This window comes from Dreissena polymorpha, chromosome 9 (assembly GCF_020536995.1).
Source record: "Dreissena polymorpha isolate Duluth1 chromosome 9, UMN_Dpol_1.0, whole genome shotgun sequence".
In the NCBI taxonomy this organism is placed as follows: domain Eukaryota; kingdom Metazoa; phylum Mollusca; class Bivalvia; order Myida; family Dreissenidae; genus Dreissena; species Dreissena polymorpha.
Window position 1 is genome coordinate 39,078,188 of NC_068363.1, and position 23,606 is coordinate 39,101,793.

At 35.2% G+C, this 23,606-nt stretch overlaps 2 protein-coding genes and 1 long non-coding RNA gene across 14 annotated transcripts in view; 2 read left to right on the forward strand and 1 right to left on the reverse strand.

Moving 5' to 3' along the window:
- LOC127845158 (probable tubulin polyglutamylase TTLL9) overlaps positions 1–4,290 on the forward strand; it is a 55,600-nt gene extending 51,310 nt beyond the window's left edge. For all 11 annotated transcript variants that reach the window (XM_052375906.1, XM_052375905.1, XM_052375903.1 and 8 more), the window contains one exon: positions 1,614–4,290. In XM_052375906.1, the coding sequence (XP_052231866.1) occupies positions 1,614–1,693 (80 nt within the window). In that variant the 3' untranslated portion in view covers positions 1,694–4,290. The remainder of the gene's footprint in view (positions 1–1,613) is intronic.
- Positions 4,291–6,360: 2,070 nt separating this feature from the next.
- The window catches only part of LOC127845144 (pre-mRNA-splicing factor ATP-dependent RNA helicase PRP16-like), a 116,543-nt gene continuing 99,297 nt past the window's right edge, over positions 6,361–23,606 (reverse strand). For both annotated transcript variants that reach the window (XM_052375866.1, XM_052375865.1), the window contains exons 22-27: positions 15,931–15,985; positions 14,608–14,742; positions 13,629–13,850; positions 12,182–12,300; positions 11,557–11,651; positions 6,361–11,166 (exon numbers count right to left, since the gene is read on the reverse strand). In XM_052375866.1, coding sequence (XP_052231826.1) covers positions 11,570–11,651; positions 12,182–12,300; positions 13,629–13,850; positions 14,608–14,742; positions 15,931–15,985 — 613 coding nt within the window. In that variant the 3' untranslated portion in view covers positions 6,361–11,166; positions 11,557–11,569. The remainder of the gene's footprint in view (positions 11,167–11,556; positions 11,652–12,181; positions 12,301–13,628; positions 13,851–14,607; positions 14,743–15,930; positions 15,986–23,606) is intronic.
- On the forward strand, positions 17,463–18,806 carry LOC127845181 (uncharacterized). The gene is made up of 3 exons (XR_008033099.1): positions 17,463–17,536; positions 17,974–18,083; positions 18,439–18,806. It is a non-coding gene; the product is annotated as an uncharacterized LOC127845181 (long non-coding RNA).

Sequence of the window (23,606 nt, forward strand, 5' to 3'; positions counted from 1 at the left end):
ATGATATCTAGGTCAGAGTTCAAATCAAGGTCATGTATGTCAGGAAAGTTGGTCACCAGGTCAAAATAAAAAAAAATGGAACCATTCTAGAAGCTTAATGTATGATCCAATGTTGATGAAAATTTATGTGAATTTTTGTCTTGACAATACATGTTTTTAGGCAGGTTTGAATCAAAGTCATGTATATCCAAAAACTAGGTCACATTGTCATTTCTTAGAAAAACTTAGCTAACACTTCAGAAGCCACATTTAAGACAAAACATATATGAAATTTTGTCAGAATGCTTACAATCAAATTTCTGAGCTGATTTAAAACCTGGTCCATTTGCAGCCTTAAAACAAGGTCAAAGAGTCAAATCCAAGACACACCTTGTTAGAACTTTAGAAGCCACAATTGTTACTCTTTGTTGGAAATATTTTCAATTATAAAAAAAATGTAATACATATAATGTGCCTATAAATTAATGAATACAAATATAAATAGTTCTAGCTCATCATAGCTTTTGAGACCATCTTTTGTAGGGTGTGGCATGGCCGTCATGAACATTTTACACTTTGAACACTCATGTGGTTAGAACCTCAATTTGATAAACATATAGCTTGAACACAATTTGGAAACCATATTGTTTTACCAATCATCATGAAACTTGCATAAGAGCTGAATTTGTTCTTTTAATATCTATGTTGAGTTCTAAAATGGTTCCAGTTTGTTTAAAACAGTAATGCCGTTTGTATGGTAGGTTTTCTTGTGTGACTTCATTTTAACATTCTGAACAAGTTAGAAATGACGTTTTTTACCAAGTAATCATGAAACTTGCTCAGAACATTTGTTCTAATGACGATAATTTTGTCTGAAGAGTTTGAAAATGGGTAGATGGAGATGATGGAATATTATTGGTAAGACACAATAAAAATAATAGGAGTACAAGACGTTTATTAGATACATGTAGTTAAAAGGCAAGAAGCCTTTTTCTTTGAATTATTTTCTAATTTGGTGAGAACATTTATCACTTCCAACATAAAATCTGTGCTTTAAGGAGTAAAAGAGCTTTTATCAGAAGTCATTATAACACAATAATCCACAAACGCAGAACAGATAAATTAGGTGTTTTGGTAGACAGATGTGCGTACTAGGGCCATTTGGCCCTCTTGTTCTCTAGTTTTACCTAGTGTTTGACCCCATGTGACATCATTTCAAAATTTGCTTTCATGTCATTGTGACAAATGTTTTGACATTTTATGAAGATTGGGCAATAAATTAAGCTTCTTCAGTTTTCACAACAAACAATAGGTGATCAGGACAATGCACCTTTAGCACATTGTGCTCATGTGAACCACAATACAAATAGATATTAATATACATACACCTTTTGCTGTCACAAGCAAAATCTCACAAACACATTCAGATTTTTTTGAGTAATAATTTGTCATTACGTGTACAGTTTGACATTAAAAGGGATTCAAATCCTTTGTGCAAATCCAGCAAAATAACCTATATTTTGTACTTACAATCCATCAATACTACATATACAGATGTGTCTTTCAAAGGGCCTAAACTCGATTGCAATGTACAAATATCCAAACCCTGATTTATTATCAGTAAAATGTTTCAGGGTGCTACTGTGACAGGAAGAAGCAGTTGCGAGACATCTTCACAGCCGCGCAGGCTCTCAAGAAGACTGCAACCAGCTGAAGAACCTTGGAGATAATTGTATCCATAGTGACTCACAAAGACCTGCAAGACTTCCTGTGAATGTGTCAAGTGGCTTTGTAGTTCGGTCAGCATTTGAGTCGTGTTCTGGGAAAACTGGTCTTAACCCTTTGCATGCTGGGATATTTGTCGTCTGCTAAATTGGTGTCAGCTGAATTTCTAAAATCATCATTTCCTTCTCTTTTTTTCAAAGACCACTATCAGAATAGCAAACAGTTTGGATCCTGATCAGACGCCACATTTTATGGCGTCTGATCTTGATCCAACCTGTTTGCAAAGGCCTTTAAAATTCTGTTCCAGCGCTAAAAGGGTTAATGCATGTGCATGCAGCATTCTGCACAGGCTTATCTGGGTGGTCACTCAACGCTTTAACTTTATTTTCTTAAAGAGACATCCATTTAAACAAAAACACCATAAAAGCAGAAAGTGTTGTCCCTGATAAGCCTGTGAAGATTGGACAGGCTAACCTGGGATTACACATTATGCTTATGCATTAGGCCAAATGTTCCCAGAATGTGTTGCTGACATTTGAAAGGATATGATTTGGGGACATAATAACTTTTCAAATGTTTTTTTTTTTTAATGTCACTGACCGAGAAGTGAGCTTGGATCATTCAACTGTTTTGTTTTCATCAATTTTTTCTCAGGTTACAGTGGCATAGAATGTTGTGTTGAGAACAATCAGCTGAAACCTGCCTTTCAGATAAATATTCCTGATTATTTGTCATTAACAGGAAATATATATACTCAAAAACTAATTATTGTTGTTCGATATTCTAGGAGATACTCAAATCTCATCTGAGTTTAGCAAAAAAGGGGAGAATGTTCCTAATACTGGGGGTCTGTCATTGCATGTTCTCAGGTGAGCACATAGGGTAATCACGGCCTTCAAGTTTTTCTTCACCAATTGTGATTTTTAGCGCGGCTGTTTTCCGCGTCGTTCTAAAACCTTGACATTTGTCTCTAAAATCAAAGTGCTTCCACCTACAACTTTGAAACTTCATATGTAAATGCACCTTGATGAGTTCTACATGCCACACCCATTTTTTGGGTCACTAGGTCAAAGGTCAAGGTCACTGTGACCTTTAAAAAAAAAATTCTGACAAGCTTTTATGTATTCAAAACTGCACACGTAGCCGAGCCTGGCACCCGTTATGCGGTGCTCTTGTTCTCATTTGTCATGGGGAAATTGTACTTGACATTCACTGTGTACCATTCAAACGCTAAAACATGCAATATTTCTTTGACTGCTGTTAACCAGTGATGATTGTTTCCATGGCAACATGTTTAATCTATGAGTGCAGATTGTTAGAAAAGTTTCTTTTAATGTTGCATTTTGTTCAGGAACTTTTCCGACCAATCCGTCCATTTTATTTTTTCCCCAATAATTATTTTTATGCCCCCTTTCAAAGAAAAGGGGGCATATAGTGATCGGACTGTCTGTCCGTCCGTCTGTCTGTCTGTCCGTCTAGCTGTCACACTTTGCGTTTAGGTTTCGAAAAATGCTCATAACTTCTATGTCCCTTGAGATATAACCTTCATATTTGGTATGCATGTGTATATGGACAAGGTCTTTCCATCACACCCAAAAATTTACCCCTGTGACTTTGACCTTGAACTTAGGGTCCGCGTTTAGGTTTCAAAATCTGCATTTAGGTTTCAAAAAATGCTCATTATTTATATGTCCCTTGAGATATAACCTTCATATTTGGTATGAATGTGTATAAGGACAAGGCCTTTCCATACGCACACAATTTTTTACCCCTGTGACCTTGACCTTGAACTTAGGGTCCGTGTTTAGGTTTTCGAAATCTGCGTTTAGGTTGCGAAAAATGCTCATAACTTCTATGTCCCTTGAGATATAACCTTCATATTTGGTATGTATGTGTATATGGACAAGGCCTTTCCATACACACAACAATTTTGACCCCTGTGACCTTGACCTTGAAGTTAGGGTCAGCGTTTAGGTTTCGAAATCTGCGTTTAGGTTTTGAAAAATGCTCATAACTTCTATGTCCCTTGAGGTATAACCTTCATATTTGGTATGCATGTGTATATGGACAAGGCCTTTTCATACGCAAACAAATTTTGACCCCTGTTACCTTGACCTTGAACTTAGGGTCCACGTTTAGGTTTCGAAATCTGCGTTTAGGTTTCGAAAAAAGCTCATAATTTCTATCAAGCGTTTATAGGGGGCATAAGTCATCCTATGGTGACAGCTCTTGTTCAATATTCAAGATAGCAACTTGATATTTGGCATGCATGTGCATCTCATGAAGCTGCACATTTTGAGTGGTGGAAGTTCAAGGTCAAGGTCATCGTTCAAGGTCAAAGGTCAAAAAAATAAAATAAAACAAATTCAAAGCAGCGTTCTCATGAAGCTGCACATTTTGAGTGGTGGAAGTTCATGGTTAAGGTCATTCTTCAAGGTCAAAGGTCAAAAAAATAAATAATTCAAAGCGGCGCAATAGGGGGCATTGTGTTTCTGACGAACACATCTCTTGTTTTAATTTCTTCTTGTACATATTTGTTTTGTATATTTAAATTTATGTTTTGCAATAAATTTCTTGAATGATAAATATGTTTGTTTTACAAATTGTTAAGTGGTTCAACACAGTCGATTTGACACATATGTATTACACTAAATGTTCTTATTTAAGTAATTAATAGTTTTGCTTGAGGATGCCTTAGAGCAAAGTTTCATTTCAATTTAATGACATTGACAAAGTAGTTAGAGTAAAACCTATCCAAGAAAGCTGCCAGTTAACCATTTCTAACGTTATCAAGGAAAAAATCAAACACTTCTGTTCTTATTGAGCAATTACAACTAAAGCTAGCAAAACTTTAAGAGGTAGTTTGGAGAACCACAAATGCTTACAGACTAACAAACCAAAGCAACAACCAACATGATGACCAGTATAAGCTACAAAGTTTGTTGGGGTGGGAATTACAACTTACTGATGTAATTACTTTTCCTCATTAACAACATAATTGGAGTAGTAACAAATATTCATACTTTTTACAACAAGTTTGTAGTAGCACATGTGACCTTGGTATATGACATTTAAGTCGATACAATGTTGGAGTGTGACAGTACAAATTGACTGTTTCTTTTTTAAATTGGTCTGCTTTTATTAACCCGTTCTCACTCAGATGCAAATTGAAAATGGCTATATGCAACCAGCATAAAACCAGAACAGCCTGGGAGTAGCTCAGTTACTATATGCAACCAGCATAAAACCAGAACAGCCTGGGAGTAGCTCAGTTACTATATGCAACCAGCATAAAACCAGAACAGCCTGGGAGTAGCTCAGTTACTATATGCAACCAGCATAAAACCAGAACAGCCTGGGAGTAGCTCAGTTATTATATGCAACCAGCATAAAACCAGAACAGCCTGGGAGTAGCTCAGTTACTATATGCAACCAGCATAAAACCAGAACAGCCTGGGAGTAGCTCAGTTACTATATGCAACCAGCATAAAACCAGAACAGCCTGGGAGTAGCTCAGTTACTATATGCAACCAGCATAAAACCAGAACAGCCTGGGAGTAGCTCAGTTACTATATGCAACCAGCATAAAACCAGAACAGCCTGGGAGTAGCTCAGTTACTATATGCAACCAGCATAAAACCAGAACAGCCTGGAAGTAGCTCAGTTACTATATGCAACCAGCATAAAACCAGAACAGCCTGGGAGTAACTCACTGTCTGTTCAGGTTTTATGCTGTTTGCTTCTCATCAGTATCTAAGGGCTGGAAATGAAGCCTTTAAACATAAATTTAATGAGAAAAATATTTAATTAAATAAAACTTTGTAAGGGACTAGAAATGCATCAACATACGTATCCAAATGGGAAAAGGTTAATCAATATGCATTTGTATACAGACCTATGCAGCATTACATAGTCCTGTTGAAGGTCAAACAGTGTGATGTTTTACGGGTTTATCTTTAAAATGTGGCATGTGCATACATTATCAATTAAACTCTACCAAGTTTGTAGGATTGCGCAATGAATATCTTACGTTGTACTTGAGGGAAAAATGTAGATAATTTTTTTCAATGTGTTCTGCCTACAAGAGTCGACAACAATAACTTAGCAGTATTTACTCTTTTTAACATTGTAGATGTAAAAAAAATGTATACACAAGCCAGTTACTTACGGGATTTTATAAACCGAAGGAATTCCCTGCAGTATTCCATTTGTGAACACTGACCCTGTTTACTTTTCATCATGTTTTGTATTGGATTGCAATAAATCAATTTAAAATCAGGTGATTTATCTATTAAACGAATTATCTTTTAAACGCACTACATGAAGTGTCTTGCAAAATGAAGCCAAATTTAGGCAGACCTTACACGAAAAATCACATTTCATGCAATATAGAATCTATCACTATAAATGAAACAATCAAGGAGGTAAATACAAGGTTATGTAGGAACCAGTACCTTTCAAAAGGTCATGGTTATTTGGTCAGATGGTTCAATACCAAGACATTACTAATATGAGGGTACAAGAAAAATGTTTAAGCAAATTGACCTAAGTCCAGGGAATTCGCTCTTCTATTATTCATAGTACAAAGTATGCACAACTATAAACTGTCAAGCTACAAAAGAAAAGGTGTATGACGTAGTTTACAATAAAAAAAAATATTTTCAATGTTTATTGCGGTCATGTTCATATAATATTTATAACAATCTTTTACAGAAAAGTCCCAGATTCATACATTAAAAATAGTTGTATCACAGACCAGATCAAACTGGAAATTAAGTTATCTTCAACAATATGAAAGTGCTTTTGAACAGAAATCATATTAAAAAACAAGAGATGTGTTTGTCAGAAACACAATGCCCCCTATTGCTCCGCTTTGAAGCCATAAATTTGACCTTTGACTTTGAAGGATGACCTTGACCTTTCACATCTCAAAATGTGCAGCTCCGTGAGATACACATGCATGCCAAATATCAAGTTGCTACCCTTGTCAAATAAAAACGCACTTTTTACCAAAACACACATTTAGCGCACTTAAAAGTGCGTTAATTGTGTGTTTTTTGTTAATATGTGCGTTTTCCGTGATCAAAAGAGCATTTAAGTGCGCTTTTTGTGCGTTTTTGCTTTTCAAGTGCGTTATTTTAGTGAAAAAGTGCGTTTTTTGTGTGTTTTCTTCATCTGTAAGTGCGCTTTTGAGTGTAGATGTGAGCAAAATGTGTGTTTTTTATCTAAGAAGTGCGTCTTTTATTTAGGAAGTGCGTTTTTTGTGTGTTTTCTTCATCTGTAAGTGCGCTTTTGAGTGTAGATGTGAGCAAAATGTGTGTTTTTTATCTAAGAAGTGCGTCTTTTATTTAGGAAGTGCGTCTTTTATCTAAGAAGTGTGTTTTAAGGTTTACAGATGTGGGTTTTTTTCTCACAAAAGTGCGTTTTTCTATTTTGATGTGCGTCTTTTTTAAGCATAAGTTAGTCTTTTATTTCATAAGTGTGTTTTTATCATATGATCTGTTTTAAAAGGATGTATCTAAAAAGACTCATGTTTAACACACTTCTTAAAAAGTGCGTCTTTAACAACCGTTTAGCAAATGTTGTACAGAAATTGAACAAGAAACAAAATTGTTGCAGGCTCTAACAATTTATTTACATCAAATGATTAAACATAGACATATATCTCAGTAACCTGTAATAATATAAGGGGCAGTTTGAATAATTACTGGTTGTCCATATTAACCTGTTTAATGTTTACATACTTTATCATACAATTTCAATGCATACCCTATTGCTTACGTTTTAATCTCAAACATTTCTAAAAAATTCCACCTAAATCAGACTGTGTGTAACTAATTAAAAATATTGAAAGTGTCAAAAGTATTATGTGGGCTTGATAGTATCAATTATATTTCCTCAACATAAATAAGTATTTGAACTTTCTTATACTGATATTTATACCCTAATACAATTAATGTCTACCACATTGACCATAAACATACATTTTAAAAGGCATTAAAATAATATTTATACTATTAATATTATTTGCTAAAACCATTCAGCATGTTATATTTAAATATTTACAATTAAATATAATGTGTTAAGGGTGCTGTGTATTATTCAATAAATATTTTGGTGTTGAAATGACTGCCTTATCAGTATTTCTCAAATTATGCAATTTTTGGCTTAGACACAGCATGGTATCAGATAAGAGAATAGCCAGTCCCTATCAGTCCTCCATCTAAGCCTAACTAAGGGATGTTGATATACTTTTGATTTGTTCAGGCACCATCTATTTGAGAACCACAGATAGGAAGTTATTTTTTGAAAACAAGCAGCATCAGCAACTGACTTTAAGCTAGAATTAAGACTTATTATTTTAGTGTAAAATGTCTTGAAATACTTTCAGCATGAAGTATTGTGTGATGAAAAAAATGTGTATTTACTACAATGTGTAAATCAACAATAAAGGAGATTAAAAGTGGGTGGTTAAAGACATATAAAGTGATATGGTCTAGTTCAACAACTGCCTGTATTTTTGGAATACTGAAGAACAGTCTGTTGTAACAGGTTTGTATTTTCAATTCTGCATCCCTTTTTTATTTAGTTTATTGAATTACTAATGATCATTATCATATTTATGTATTGTCACTGGGAAATGTAAATGGATGAGTAAATGTAATGCAATTTTAAAGAAAAACAACACCATTTGAATTATTATGGCTGTATTTTATGGTTATTGTCATTTTAAAGTTATTTATACCTATTTTTGGTCATTAATGAACAGATTTTTCCCCCATATTAAATGAGAACTTTTAAATTTATAGGTTAAACCCCATGGAAAGAATGTGCATCATCGCATCGCCTGCCAAAAAAGGGAGCAAAAAAGAGACTACCTGATGTATGGACTTGAATACCAGGTTTTACCCTGCACAAGCTGGCCGACATGAGGAGAACAGGAGTGGGAAAACCGCGCCCTCTCCTTGACCAAGAAAAGCTGGATTTGTTTAGAGGTAAAACTATACAGGGTACTGGTTATTGCATTTTAAAGGTGTCACACTTCCGACCAGTCCACACAGCAAAATGAGACCACGTATCTTGGTACATTTTCGAACAGTATTTTCTATCAAACGTATTTATTTATGAAAAGCGTTAAGTCACATGTGATCAGGGGATTAAAATTGCAAAATAAACAACCCAAAACAACAAGCAAACAAACTAGTTTTGATTTAAATTTATAATTTTTATAGCAACAAGATTACCATAACAGCAATATTCAACACTTACATTATAAAATATCTTTCAGGACCTGATCAAATGAGATCATGCACGAGACGCATCGCGCAAAGGCCATGACAGTATAATTGTTGCAAAGAAATTTGACCGGCTAGTGGCAGACTTGGAGAGAAAGATGAGAGCTGCAATCCGCTGCCTCAAAGAAATGCTGAAAGGCCTTGATTGATATGCATCTTTCTTATGTATATAGCTGTTCGTGTGTATATACTGTACATGTTATTATAGTATGCTATTATTTTTTGTTTATTTATAATCAAATTATGTTTATATTTATTTCATCAAATTGCCATTGATATTTAATTACTCATGTATGTTAAAAAATGTTGGTGTACATTAAAGTATAAAATTGAATTATCTTGTAATTATTAAAATACACAAATATATATGTTTATATAATTATTGGTTTTTATTGCATATCTGAATTAAAAAAAACTTTTAACAGCATATAATTGAATCAACTGTTAAGGCAAAAGATGCACCTTTAACGCACATGTGTGCTTTTTGTGAGTGCGTTTTTTGCTGCCATTCATTTGCGTAAATTGTGCATTTTGTGTGGGTTATAACTGCGCTTAACGTGCGTTAAATGTGCGCTTTTTGTGAGTTAAATGTGCGCTTTTTTATTTAAAAAGCGCACATTTAACGCACATAAAAGCGCACATTTAACACACATGTGCGCTTTTATGTGGGTTATAACTGCGCTTTTCGTGAGTTAAATGTGCGCTTTTTAAATAAAAAAGCGCACATTTAACTCACAAAAAGCGCACATTTAACGCACTTAAAAGCGCACATTTTACACACATAAATGGCAGTCAAAAATGCACTTATAAAAAGTGCACGTTTAACGCACATTTAACGCACATAAAAGCGCACTTTAACACACATGTGCGCTTTTATGTGGGTTATAACTGCGCTTTTTGTGAGTTAAATGTGCGCTTTTTAAATAAAAAAAGCGCACATTTAACTCACAAAAAGCACACATTTAACGCACTTAAAAGCGCACATTTTACACACATAAATGGTAGTCAAAAACACACTTATATAAAAAGCGCACGTTTAACGCACATTTAGCGCACATAAAAGCGCACATTGAACACACTTATAAAAAGCACACGTTTAACGCACATAAAGCGCACATTTATCCACAAAACGCGCACATTTTCTTGTTTGTTTGTTTTTGTTAAAAACTCACTCGGTAAAAAAAAGCGCACAAAAAACGCAGTGCCAATACCGCCACGTTTAACGCACGCAAAACGTACGTAAAACGTACATTTCACACACTTTTTTGAGAAGGGTATCTTCAATATTCAAAAAGTTATGACCAAACTTTAACGAAGGTTAAAGTTTTAGGAAATAAAAATACAATGATTTTTGACCTTTGACCTTGAAGGATGACCTTGACCTTGACTTTCCACCACTCAAAATGTGCAGCTCCATGAGATACACATGAATGCCAAATATCAAGTAGCTATCTTTAATATTAAAAAAGTTATCAAACTTTAACCAAGGTTAAAGTTTTGGGACACACACAATGACAGACAGACAGGCCAAAAGCAATATACCCCCGATCTTTCGATCCGGGGGCATAACAACTAGAAAGCATTTCATCAAATTATTCCATAACTGACAGAGCGACATAAATCATATGCCCCATATACAGTCATCTTTATATGACTAAAATGTCTGAAAATATGTGTTCTTAATGTAAGCTGAGACAATTTTGGGTTTAAACAGTTACAGTACATATAACTAAGCAGTACTTAACCCTTTCCCACTCAGAAGCAAAGTGGAAATGACTTTTGCAACCAGCATACAACCAGAACAGCCTGCAGGCTAAGGGTTGGAAATGAAGCCTTTAAACTTGAATCTAGTGAAAGATGTCTAAAATTTAATATGATTCTTTAACAGACTTTACATGTAAAAGTGCGTCTCCGAGTGGTAAAGGGTATCTTCTATTTTTGTCTATGGACACTAGTGCACTATTTTCCATGGTTTATAAAGGGGTGCTGCTTTCCGCAGCATCCAACAACAGTTGTCATGGTGATGAACACTTGCTGGTGAGTAGTTGGCTATACAGACTGTGCAGTCCATTGCAGACTTGATATCCATATTAACACACTTCTGCCCTGGCCACAGGGAAAGAAACCATGGTAACCGGCAGAGTACCAAAGTTGTCAACCGAGTTCCCTAGAAAATAACAGGAATCATATTACAAAGAATGTCAGCCAAAAATTCTGCATGGTAAAATATGGTACACATTCTTTGTTATAAGTGTAAAATTTAGACTCCGGTTGATGGGTTTTAAGAAAGAAAGATGTTCATCCTAACCAATATGCCCCTTAGAATGATTATCTAATATTAACGACTAAGTGTTATAAATGCAAGTGAATGAATTAAGCAAAACCTCAACACATGCTCATAACAAACCTTCTGACCCATTAATGACCACCTTTTAACAAAACCAATTCTTCAGTACAGGAAAAAAGAGAAATGTAGTTGCTGTTTTTTAAAATACAGGATTTCTTTCAAAGTATATGAAAATAAAGGAAGATAGTCATCATTTGAGTGCCTACTAACATCTGTGCCAGGTTCAGATGCCAAACTTGGGTGTTCTCCAGGGTGTGGCTGTGGGTGTGCCGGGCTCACGCCGACCTGGGGTCACAATCTGGGACCTACAAACACAGGGGGTCTTCATTCTGATATGTCATTAAATACAATTTACTTATTAAAATATTTTATGAATATTTTTTTTATATATTAAAAAAACGGCTTTTTTCTATTAACTACAGACAAGTTGTTCCATTTTATTTCACAAACCAAACATTTGTTTGAAAGTTTTCTTACAGCCACCAAGAAGTTTTTTTGTAAACATACAGCACGTAAAAACCCTGATCAATAACGCAAAAAAACAAGATATGTGTTTGTTAGAAACACTATGTCCCCTTCTGCGCCTCTTTGAAGCTATATATTTGACCTGTGACCTTGAAGGATGACCTTAACCTTGACCTTTCACCACTCAAAATGTGCAGCTCCATAAGATACACATGCCAAATATATCTTCAATATTGCAAAAGTTATGGCAAAATGTTAAAGTTGGAGCAAACAAACACACAAACCAACCAACAGACAGGGCAAAAACAATATGTCCCCCACTATAGTGGTGGGCGACATAAAAAACAACAACAGCCCAACAATGTCTGACCTCTTTGAGCCGAGGTGCTGCCTGTCTGCCTGCTCCTTACGGACCAGTATAAGCTCCTGGGCCCTCCTCATCTCGTCCTCCATGGCCCCCATCTCCTCCACCGTCTGCTGACGGCGCTCCTGGCAACACACAACATAGAGTAGTGGACTAGTCCATGAGGGTAGTGGGTGGGAGTTCATGAGGGGAGAGTAGTGGTCTAGTCCATGAGGGTAGTGGTGGGAAGTTCATGAGGGGAGAGTAGTGGACTGGACTATGGTTGAGACATACTGACAGTAGTGAGCTAGCCCATGGGGGGATATACTGACGATGTTGAACTGGTCCATGGGGGGACATACTGACAGTAGTGGATTAGTCCATGGGGATATACTGACAGTAGTGGACTAGTACATGAGGGGAGAAGTGGGGAATAATTGATTGAGACAGGGGGAAAAGTCCACTTAGACAGAAAGGGGGAATAGTCCACTGAGAAAGGATAAATAATCAACTCAGAAAGGTGGAGTGGTCCACTAAGAAAGGGTTAATAGTCAATTGAGAAAATGGAATAGTCCACTGAGAAAGGGGGAATAGTCCACTGAGAAAGGATACACCAAGATAGGATAAATAGTCTGTTGAGAAAGTTGGAAAATTCCACTGAGAAAGTGGAAGAATCTACAAAGGGGGTGAAGTATTTCTACATGATAAACAGGAACAAATAGTCAACAAAATAGTCTTAGACTACATAAAGTAGGTGGAAATAGTCCAAAAAGAGTGGGGGTTTTCCATAGAAAATAGGGAGAATAGTTTACAGATGTTAGGTGGTAATAATCCACAGAATAGGAGAAATAATTCATCTTGGGGAAAAATCGACATTAGAAATAGGACTAGCCCACGCAGTGTAGGGGAATAATCAACAACAATGTTCCAAGTAAATATGGGAAAAGCCCACAGTGGGATAATTATCCATGGAAAGTAAGAAATAATTAAAATGGGGAATAATCAACACGAGAAAAGGGTAATAATAAACAAATTGACAGGTAATAATAAACAGGTAGTGAGGGCATTGTTTAAAGGGAATATGATAAAAAGTCCACAGAGGTTGGGGATAATAATCAACAGAGAGTGATCAATAATTTAGATGAGGGAACACCCTACATTGGCCATATTAATCCATAAATGGAAGGGGTATAATTCACAGATTGTAAAGGCGAATGTTCAAAGGGAATAGGGGGAAAAACCCAGAGATTGCTTCAAGGTATTTTTTTATTTATTTTGTGACTTCTTTATATAAAATTCAACTTGTGATGCATATTTAAAACACAGCTTTTTTAAGTTATTACTCTGGACCATAAATCCAGTCACAACTTTTGCTTTAATTTTATTTATCAAATGTTTATTCAAAAGCACTTGTCTGAAGTAAGTCGTGATTTTCGACAACTGTGTGAGTCACAAGCGATATACCACTACATACCTGTCTGGTCTTAGTGGCATCCTTGACACTGTAGAACATGGGCCCGAGGTCTGCCAGCCAGGTACCGTCCACTGCGGTTACACACTGCATGTACTCCTTGGAGGTCATCACCAGCTCATGGTACACGATGTAGTCTGGAGTGTAACCCATCCCAAAGAGGGCGCTTGTCGGGTGCAGGTGGCACGGCATGCCCGTGCGCGTGTTAACATACTCTCCGAGACCCTGTAATCAGTGAATATTGCAAGTTGTGTGAAAACAACAAACAAATGAGTTATTCAATTGCGCCTTATTCTTGCAAAACTGGGCTAAATGCATGCGCGTAAAGTGTCATCTGATTAGAATGAGCAGTCGGCACGCGCTAATCAGGGACAACAGTTACCACTTTAATGGAATTTCTTATGCAGTCTTTTCTAAACAAAATTCCAGAGTAGGAGAAAAGTGGCTTCCCTGATAAGCCTTAGCAGACTGCACAGGCTTATCTGGGATGACAGTTAACGCTAATGCATAAACCCCAGTTTTCACAGAAAAAGGCTCAATTTAAATGAATATCAAGAAATCTGGTGGGAGAATAACAAGAGTGAATATCAGAGATTTACAACTTATATAATGATTGCAGAAATTGCAGAAAACTTTTGCTGGAAAAGTGGAAGTGGAGTTTAAGGAAGTTTTGGATATTAAAATGTTATAAATTAGATTTGTTGATGTACAAAATAATGGAAGAAAATTAGGAAACAAAATTCGGATGCAGAAACTAAGGAAATAATACGCTTTTAACTAGAGCTGTGATCGCAGATAGTTCGGTCTGGAGACGCATTTAACTATTGATAAAAGACGCTGTAAATAAGAAACATTGTGACCAGATTCAGCTGATTGTTGCAGCAATCTACTATAGTCAACACTATCTACTATAGTCAACACTATCTACTATGTTCAACACTTTTTAAGTGACAGTCATTTTCCTGGTTCTACATTCCCAAACCTTGAGCCTGGCCGCCTGCTGGAAGTACGCAGAGCAGATGCACTTCCTGACAATGTCCCATTCGTTGCCACAGGAGACGAGCTCCATCTTCTGGGAGTCCATGATCTCCTTCAGCTGCTGGCGCACCTCACGGACCTGCAGCAAATAACAGATTTAACCCATTTAAGCCTAATAGACTCTCCCATCCTTCTAAATTGGATCAATTTATTTCCAAAATTAGGGATGTCTAGTATATTTATTTCTATATTTAGAATATTTCTTACAGAAATTCCTTTAAGCAAACAGCGCAGACCCAGATGAGATGCCACATTATGCGGCGTCTCATCTGGGTCTACGCTGTTTGCCAAGGCCTTTTTCTAAACGCTAGGCAATTAGGACCTGCAGCGAATAATGGATTTAACACTTTGCATGCTGGGAAATTTGTCGTCTGCAAAAATGTTGTCTGCTGAATTTCTAAAATTAGCATTTTCTTTGATTTTTTTTCAAAGAATACTATCAGAGAAGCAAACAGTTTGGATCCTGATGAGACGCCACATTCTGTGGCGTCTCATCAGGATCCAAACTGTTTGCAAAGGCCTTCAAAATTCGGTTCCAGCACTGGAAGAGTTAAGTATAGACCAATTACTTTACAACCACCAATAAACACCACAGTCAAGCAATTTTCTCTATCCAACATTTAAACTCTCAGGAGATTAATTAAATAGGTAATGTATTTAGTCCAAGACTCATCAATATTACCTAGAATTTCTTAACTTCTAATTTATTCAAAAAGGTGAGGTAAAATAACAAATATGAGTTTTAGGAAATACATCACTTATTGTAGGAGATCACAAAGCCAAAAGTAGTTTCAAATTACATGTTTTTCTTTCAAATACAAGCTATACGACTGTCAAGCCCATGGTCAACTTTGCTTGCAATTAATTAACAAGCTTAACAATGTACATCTTTAACCTTTGGCCTCTTTATGACCTTCACCTTTGCCCAAGGGGAACATGATTTGTACATGATAACCTTCTTAAATTGGTGAACATTTGTGGTAAATATTTCAAAGTGCACACACAATTATTTAACCCTTTCCCACTGAGAAGCAAAGTGACAATAGTTATGTGCAAACAGCATAAAACCAGAACAGCCTGCGAGTAACTCGCAGTCTGTTCAGATTGTATACTGTTTGCTGCTCACCAGTATCTAAGGGTTGGAAATGAAGCCACTTGAATCTAGCAAGAAAGGTCTTTCATCTAGTTATTTAACTTTCTAAGGGACTAGAAATGCGTCAAAATACATATCTAAGTGGTTAAGGGTTAAGCCTATACACTAACTCACCTTTCTCATGGCCTTGATATGAATAAAGTGGGTGTTGGCCCAGCTACTAGAGTACCTGGAAGGAAACCAATCGTTAGCATGTCACTGTGGTAGGTCAAAGAGCTCTCTAAATTTCCCTCTAAGGAATTGTCTATGGAGAGACAACCAACCAACCAACTGATCAACAGGTGCGTATAATTGCACTCAGTGTCTTTAAAATGGGGGCATAATGACCTATGCGAAAATCATATTAAAAAATAAGATTCACTCTTTTTCAGCTTGTCTCTATATATGTACATATATTTTGGATTATCTTCACATTTCGGCATTCTTAATCCCAAGCCAAAGGCAGAAAAATATATAGAATTGATGTAGTCCGTCTGTAATTCCGTCACAAAATTTTGAAATTGCCTGGGGATTTAAATTCAACAAATTTGCTTGTTAAAAAATTGATATATATATGTTCATACAGTAATCTTCGTCTTTTTATGAACACCTGAAATATAAAAATATTTCTTGGCATACAAATATTATGACTATCCAACTTCTAGAATATCACAGAGTATGGTAGGGTAACACATAAGCTTGAAGAAAATAAATACATTTTTATATACCTTGAAAAATCAAGCTTTAAACTGATAAGCAATAAGGGCGTCCTGTGATTTCCAGTTACACTTACTCTCTAAGACTTGAGATTGTGACCTAGCTTTTTAACCCAAATTACTGAAATTTTAGCTCTGCCTCGATTTTGTCAAGATAAACATTTTGACCTATAGTGCTGCAAACAGGCACACATTAGTCGCTTATTTTGGGGAGTAACTGGCCACTGATCATAAACAAAGAGTTTTATATACAGAAATGTTTGTCTGGATCTGTAGATTATGGTATGAGATTTCATTTGTTCGAAAAGTGCTGGAGGGCTTCAAAATCCAAGATTGCGTCCAAGATGGCCGCCAAAAGTGTCCTACTCACTGTATACATTACAACTTTTATTTTATGTGGGGAAAATTGCTATCCTCCTTCTAAATCAACATTAAATGAAAGGGGTGTGTATCTTAAATGCTTTATTTAACTATTACCATGTAATGGAATGCATTTTTGTGCATATTTTACTGAAAATCAGCAAAAATTGCTCCAATTTTGGGGGCAAAGTCTAATATCTCTATGTATAACTTAACTATCAAGTATTTGATTAAAATGTACTTAAAATCAGGTAAAATTAATAAGTGTATTAATATCCTTTAAAACAAAAGAAAACTTTATGGTCAAGAATACGATCCAGATATCATTAAATAATATTTTAATTGATGAAGTGATTTGTAACTGTACTTTCATTTGATACATTGTGTTAATTCATAGCTTAAAACTTAAATTATGATTTTATACCAGTAATATGTTATCCATTTAAATGAAATGATATACTATTTTTATGAACTGAGTCAACTTTAAACTCTGAAAGCTATGACAACTATAATAATATAAAGAATTATTTGATTTTAGATACTAAACATTTGTTGAGTTACTCCCCTTTAATATAAATTTACCATACACATAAAAGTTAGCAGACACCAATGTCAAACTTGTTTTGTCATTTTCACAGTTTTCAATTCCATGTACATCTAATATGGTAAGTATTTAACATGTTTATTCATTGTTTGTTTCATAACTACATGCTATGTTTATAGATTTTAATTGATAAAACATTTTCTCTAACATCATCACAAGGAAATTTGTCTGCAATGTCATTGATGTTATTCATCACATATATTTACTAAAATCCGTTTGAATACATGCAAAAGTAGTGTGCGTGAAAATCTGAAAACCTAACATGAAACCTACTCTGTCTTTTGTATTTAATAAGGGGTGCTAATATTTGTTTTTCCAAAACTTGAGTAGTACTCGAATAGGTACTAGTAAGCGGACATTGTTTTCACTCATTTTATTATCTTGTAAATTAACTTATTTGAGTTTTTTATATTTTTTTTCTGTTGATGAATTATTGTGTATGCCTAATATATGTTAATTTCTGCCTATTCTAAACTATTGTTTGGAATGTATTAATAGGTTCGACAAAAGAACTTCATCAGCCAAGGGAATGCCACAGTCTTCGGGGAAGAAAACATGGCTACATCTGAATAGAGCTTAAAGACCTACTATGACTGCAAAGTAAGAAAGTATGTATTGTTAATTGTAATTCTGTTGATCCATTATAACAGTCATTTATTAAAGAGGTTTGTGTATACTAAATAGTTAGATATAAATGTACTTACAATTAGAACACAGGCAAGTTATAATTATTATTAAATCAAAGATGATTTTTGTTTGCTTCAAAAATGAAGCAGAGGAGTGTACTGAAGACATATATGACAACCATGTGGTGATCCTGGTCTGGTATGACAATGATAATGATATTCATAAATATCATAGATTGATTTCTCTCAACATGATCATTGAGAGTAGAACATTATAATGTCATTTCAAATTCTCTATTTTTCTGCAAAGGATTTCATATGTATTTCTGTTTTTCAGGCCCAGATGGTCCTATGATGACTCAACAATGGATTACAAGGAAAACACAAGAACACCTTTTTAAGACGAGGTCCACTTTTGAGAACTTTGACTGGAAATCATAGTGCTTCATTTGTGGCGAAAAGTGCAGCCGTCATAGAGACAATACATCAAGAGGTTTTAGCAGAAGTTGGTCCCTAGGGCCAAACAAAAAAAATTGTGTGTTTCGGGAAACGGCTGAAAAAAAATTAGGTAGGGTAGGTATTTTTTTCTGGTCTTTGCGATGGCTCACATGCTTTTGCAATGGGAATATCCGGAAAAAAAACATCGTACCGAAGTATGCGCGTTCTAGAAATTGGACCATATTCCATTTCTTGTTGAATTCTCAAATGTGCATAATAACATTTGTGATCCGAAACACTCTTCCCTATTTAATTTTTACTCAACGTTATCACATTCTCAAACAAACTGTAAAAGTACGGTGTGTTTTAATCTTTTCTCTCGAGAAAAGCGCGCGCAAATTATTCCCTACATGAACAACGTCACGTCAAACGCATGGAAAGTGTGCATGCATTAAATTTCCGTTTAATATTCCGTGGTAAATTTTAACAGAATGATATAGCGAATGATTTGGAATTTGACATTTCCTCAAAATTAATTGCAAATCAAACACAATGTATATTTATCGTTACGGACGTTTACATAAATCACTATTGAAACAGTTATTGAACTGTATACGGGTGCAACAGAAAATCCAGACGAAACTGGATTAAGTGTTGGGTGTTGTCAAAACGAATCCCGGAATAAACCCCCTTCAGAAGAAACACCCTTCCCTAAAAACAGCATAGCGGAAGAAACCCCCTTTCACATTTTGCATAAACAGAAGAAACACCCTTCCATAGCGGAACAAACCCCCTTCCAGTTTTCAGACAGGCGGAATAAACCCCCTTCATAACTGTTATTCAAACTGTTCAAAAAACATTGACACGTAATTCGATTCACAATTTTCCTGTTTGAAGCAATAATAAACATTTTGTATATTACATGCTCACATTAGTATCACTACATTATATATATATATATATATACTGTGAAACCATTTATTTTCGACAGCACAAAATTTCGTCATTTTTATAAAAATGACGATTTCGTCAGCACTTAAATTCGCCGATTTCTGATTTTGAATTAAAAAAAATGCGTCAGTCAATATCCGATTTGTGTGTTATACATATTCGCGATCAATCGCAGTTGCGAAAAATCGTGGTACGAATGCGGGAACACACTTGAGAATCACTGCAGGAGGTGGGGCCTGTTTGTCACATGCCAATTAACTAGTCTTTTGTTATCAAGCGACAGTAATGGACCCTCTTAATGTATGCCATTCACACGTTCATTGTTATGATTAGCGGACAAGTGGGATCGAATAACCGTTAACGAGTGTTTTTAACAACGAAGCCAATTGCCAATAAGTCTTACTCTATTATTATAATTGCCATACTGATAACAATCGTACCTTTATCGGCACAAATTAGGGAAGGTGCGAACAATATGGGTAATAACTAGTGTTAGGAAATTATTTTGTCACTTTTCAATAAAGTTTCAAGCGTACATTTTTGATAATTTTAAGAACAGTAATTTGTCTCAAATGTCACTTTTTATCCTGATATCAACATTAAAATTATAAACTCTATGTGTGTGTTTGTTCTTAAAAAGTAAACTACCGGTATATAAATCAATAATGTCAATAATTTAAAAATAAATAAATTGATACATATAAAATAGTAATAAGTGTGGTTAAACGCAAACAATCAAACAACAAACAGCAATTAAAATATTCTTTATTAACTTGTGATAAATACGCATGTTGATCACACATCGTCATCTTTTCATTTGGTTTATTGTCTTTCATCGGCATTCGCTGCGTGATGGTTAATATGCAACACCCCTGAAAAACACAATGCACCTAATGGGTAATAAAGTTATAAACAATTAGCGCTAATTCATTACCATTCTACATAAACGAAGTCAACGGATTCGATACAGCTGTACTGCACACGCGTTTTAAAGAAGTGTAACGTGTCAGTTAAGTACCTTGTGTAATCTACATCCCTTTGTGTCAAAACCGGATTAATCTTGATTACGAAACAGCCGTGAATGTGTGCATGGATTATGTTGGAATTTAATGCCTCATGTCTACGGTAAAGTTTTGAAATATTGTTCAAATTAGTGTTTGTTTTTGTTCAAACATAGAGCATGATTGTTCGTTAGGATCTTAAATTAGCCGATCGGTCGAGTAACGAAATTTATGAAAATTAATGCCTGACGATTAATAATGGTTTCACAGTATATATATATATATTAGAGACAAAATATAAACTGTGCAGTGACAATCTTGTGTCAAGCTCGTACCAGGCCACTTTTATCTACTGAAAAGCATTTAGAAAAACAAAATTATGAAAAAATAGTGGTTGATGTATAACAACAAAAACACAAATAACACTAATAAAAAGTCTTATAAGCGGTACGTTGACCATATATTGTGTCAATTTTATAGATCTATATGTGGGCTTTTAATTTCTAATTATATATAAAAAAACAACAACAGATTGACATAATTATACACCAAAGTTTGACAGGGAGTTATGTAGGAGTCACGCTGTTGGGCGGTCGGTCGATTGGTTGGTCGGATGATGGGTTTGTTTGTTTGTCCAAATCAAATGTTTAAAGTTTGTTGAGCGACTTCATTTGTCAAGCTATTGAATCGAAACTTGGAATATGTAATCCCCTTTAAAGTGAAGATGTGCAAGACACTTTTTCATGAGCAGTGATCCACACGTTCTTGAGTTATTTAGCCTTGATAGTAAACCTATTATGGCAAACGTATACAATTTTCTCCGTTTGTGAAGTGATCTTTTTCCATATTTCTCAAGCAAAAGAATTGAAACTTGAAATATGGCAATAACATAAAGTGTATGATGTTCAAGACACAATTTTGTTTGCTGTTTCAAAGTGGTGAGAGGGTATGTTAAGTCATGGCTGTAGTTTATGTATGTAAAATGCATCACGTATAACGATCATGAAGTTTAAACTTAATTAGTTTTAACCCAATTCCAAATCATGGAACAAATGTTAAGAGTTGGGCAGATATATTGACTTTAATTTAACATAAATGAAATAATGCATATTGCCACTTTTAACCTGAACGTGTTTTTAAATAAACCTTGTAAAATTCTACTTGCAAATTATCTGATAACCTGTGTACTTATTATATTATGCTTGCAAAAACTGTGCATATTTGTTTTAAATGAGACACTCCATACATATATATCAACACATGTAATTTTATCATGAATAAGGCACAATTCTAATATTGGGAGATGAATCTCCAAGTATAAACATGCTTGACATTGATGTCAATAGATGCTACAAAGTGGTTCATTTCTGCAAGATTCTACACATCCATGTTCTCAACAAGATATTGTTCCCAAACAGTCAATACTTACAGATAATTCTTACTCACTTTAAGATCAAAACCGTCGGTGGATACCGTAATCCTGACAAGTAACAAAGATGAGAAGTTATTTATCATACGTGATATGGAGAGTCCTCAGTTAATCTGCACTAATCAGAGCAAATTATCAGCTACATTTGTTCGAGTGGACAGAAACCAATGCGTTTATCTTGTCATCTAACAGTGCTCAGTTTAAAAATTATTATAGGGCGGTTAACTGCATTGCTTGTAAAACTTGGTTGACAAATAAAATTGTTGCAAAATTTTGCCCAGATCTTCGACTTCAATCTGAAAAAGCCATATATACATGAACATAATAATCTGCAATTCTGTCGTGTGTGTTTCTTTCCCCATAGTAATACTGTATTCAAATAGTAAAGCTTAATGTGAGTGAACTCGTTTATATTCGAGGGTGAAGATAGCTTACTTATAGCCCTCTTCTGCTTGATAACCCAAGCTAAAATAAGTCGTAGCTTGCTGATTCAAGCCGAAATAGGTCACAGTTTGCAACTTCGATGATACGCGTGTCACAATACAGAATGCATGCTTAAATATACGTAGTACGTTTGAAAAAAGAGTCTTGCTAAACTTTCATGAGTACTGAGTGTCTTTTATTTCATTGAAACAAATTTTCTTTGAAGAAAACATGTGTCTGTTCAAAAGCGCTTGGTGCGATATATATGTTCACTTATTTTTGCGTGTGTACTTAATCGATTAACTCTTAAGGCTTCTAGCGCAATCGCTTGTATAATTCTATCCATGCAATTAATTATAGCAAATTGTTCGTTATTCTACCGATTACAATGCATTTTTTTTCAGTAACGTGTTCATCTAAATCATTTTTTTCTAAGTGTGTTTGGAATTGGATTAAAGGTAGATCCAAAAGTGTGCTTCTGCTCGTTGGCGCTGTTCGGCAAATGTTGCTGTAATTTTACCTGACTTATATTTTAAGTTGTGTCTAAATACATCCTTGCTTGAAATTAATTCCTGAGTCAGACAAAAAAAATGTGATAAAAGTCATAAAACTAATCCTCGGCGGTAAAACAATTTGGCCGCCTGTGAGAAGTTTTTTTTAAAAGCTCTCCAAAAACAAGGATGTTATCATTAAATGTGGGAAATCTTAACTCTGCACAAATGTAAAGACAATTATCCTCATCAAGTGATTTCTACTGATAGCATGTTCTGATTTCTTCGCCAAGCTGTTTGTTTTCACTGCTGATGTGTGCACAATGATTTTATCTTATCTGAGTACACATTGCTCACGAAGACCTTTTGTGACAATATTGTGTGCGTCGTCTGTTCGTTATCATGTACCATATTAACACTTCAGAGCACACATGGATTGCTCATTGCTCAATTTTCACGAAACTTTTTCAGCACATTTGTCGCAATGATATTTCGGACAACGTCACTAGGTCAGATTAAAAAAAAAGGGCTTGTGAAAACTCAAGAAGAAACATGTGTTACACAATCTTCATGAAGCGTACCCAGAACATGTGTTTTTATGATATATCAGCAGAGTGTTTGGAAACGATTTTTGTTCGTTAAAAACATGGCTGTCTGCGGGAGGGGGGTAGCAGCTGTTATAACATGGGTATAGTCAAACCTTGTGACACTCTAGAAGTCCGATGTTTTGCACAATCATTATGAGACTTGCATAGAACCTTTTTTTCAAATG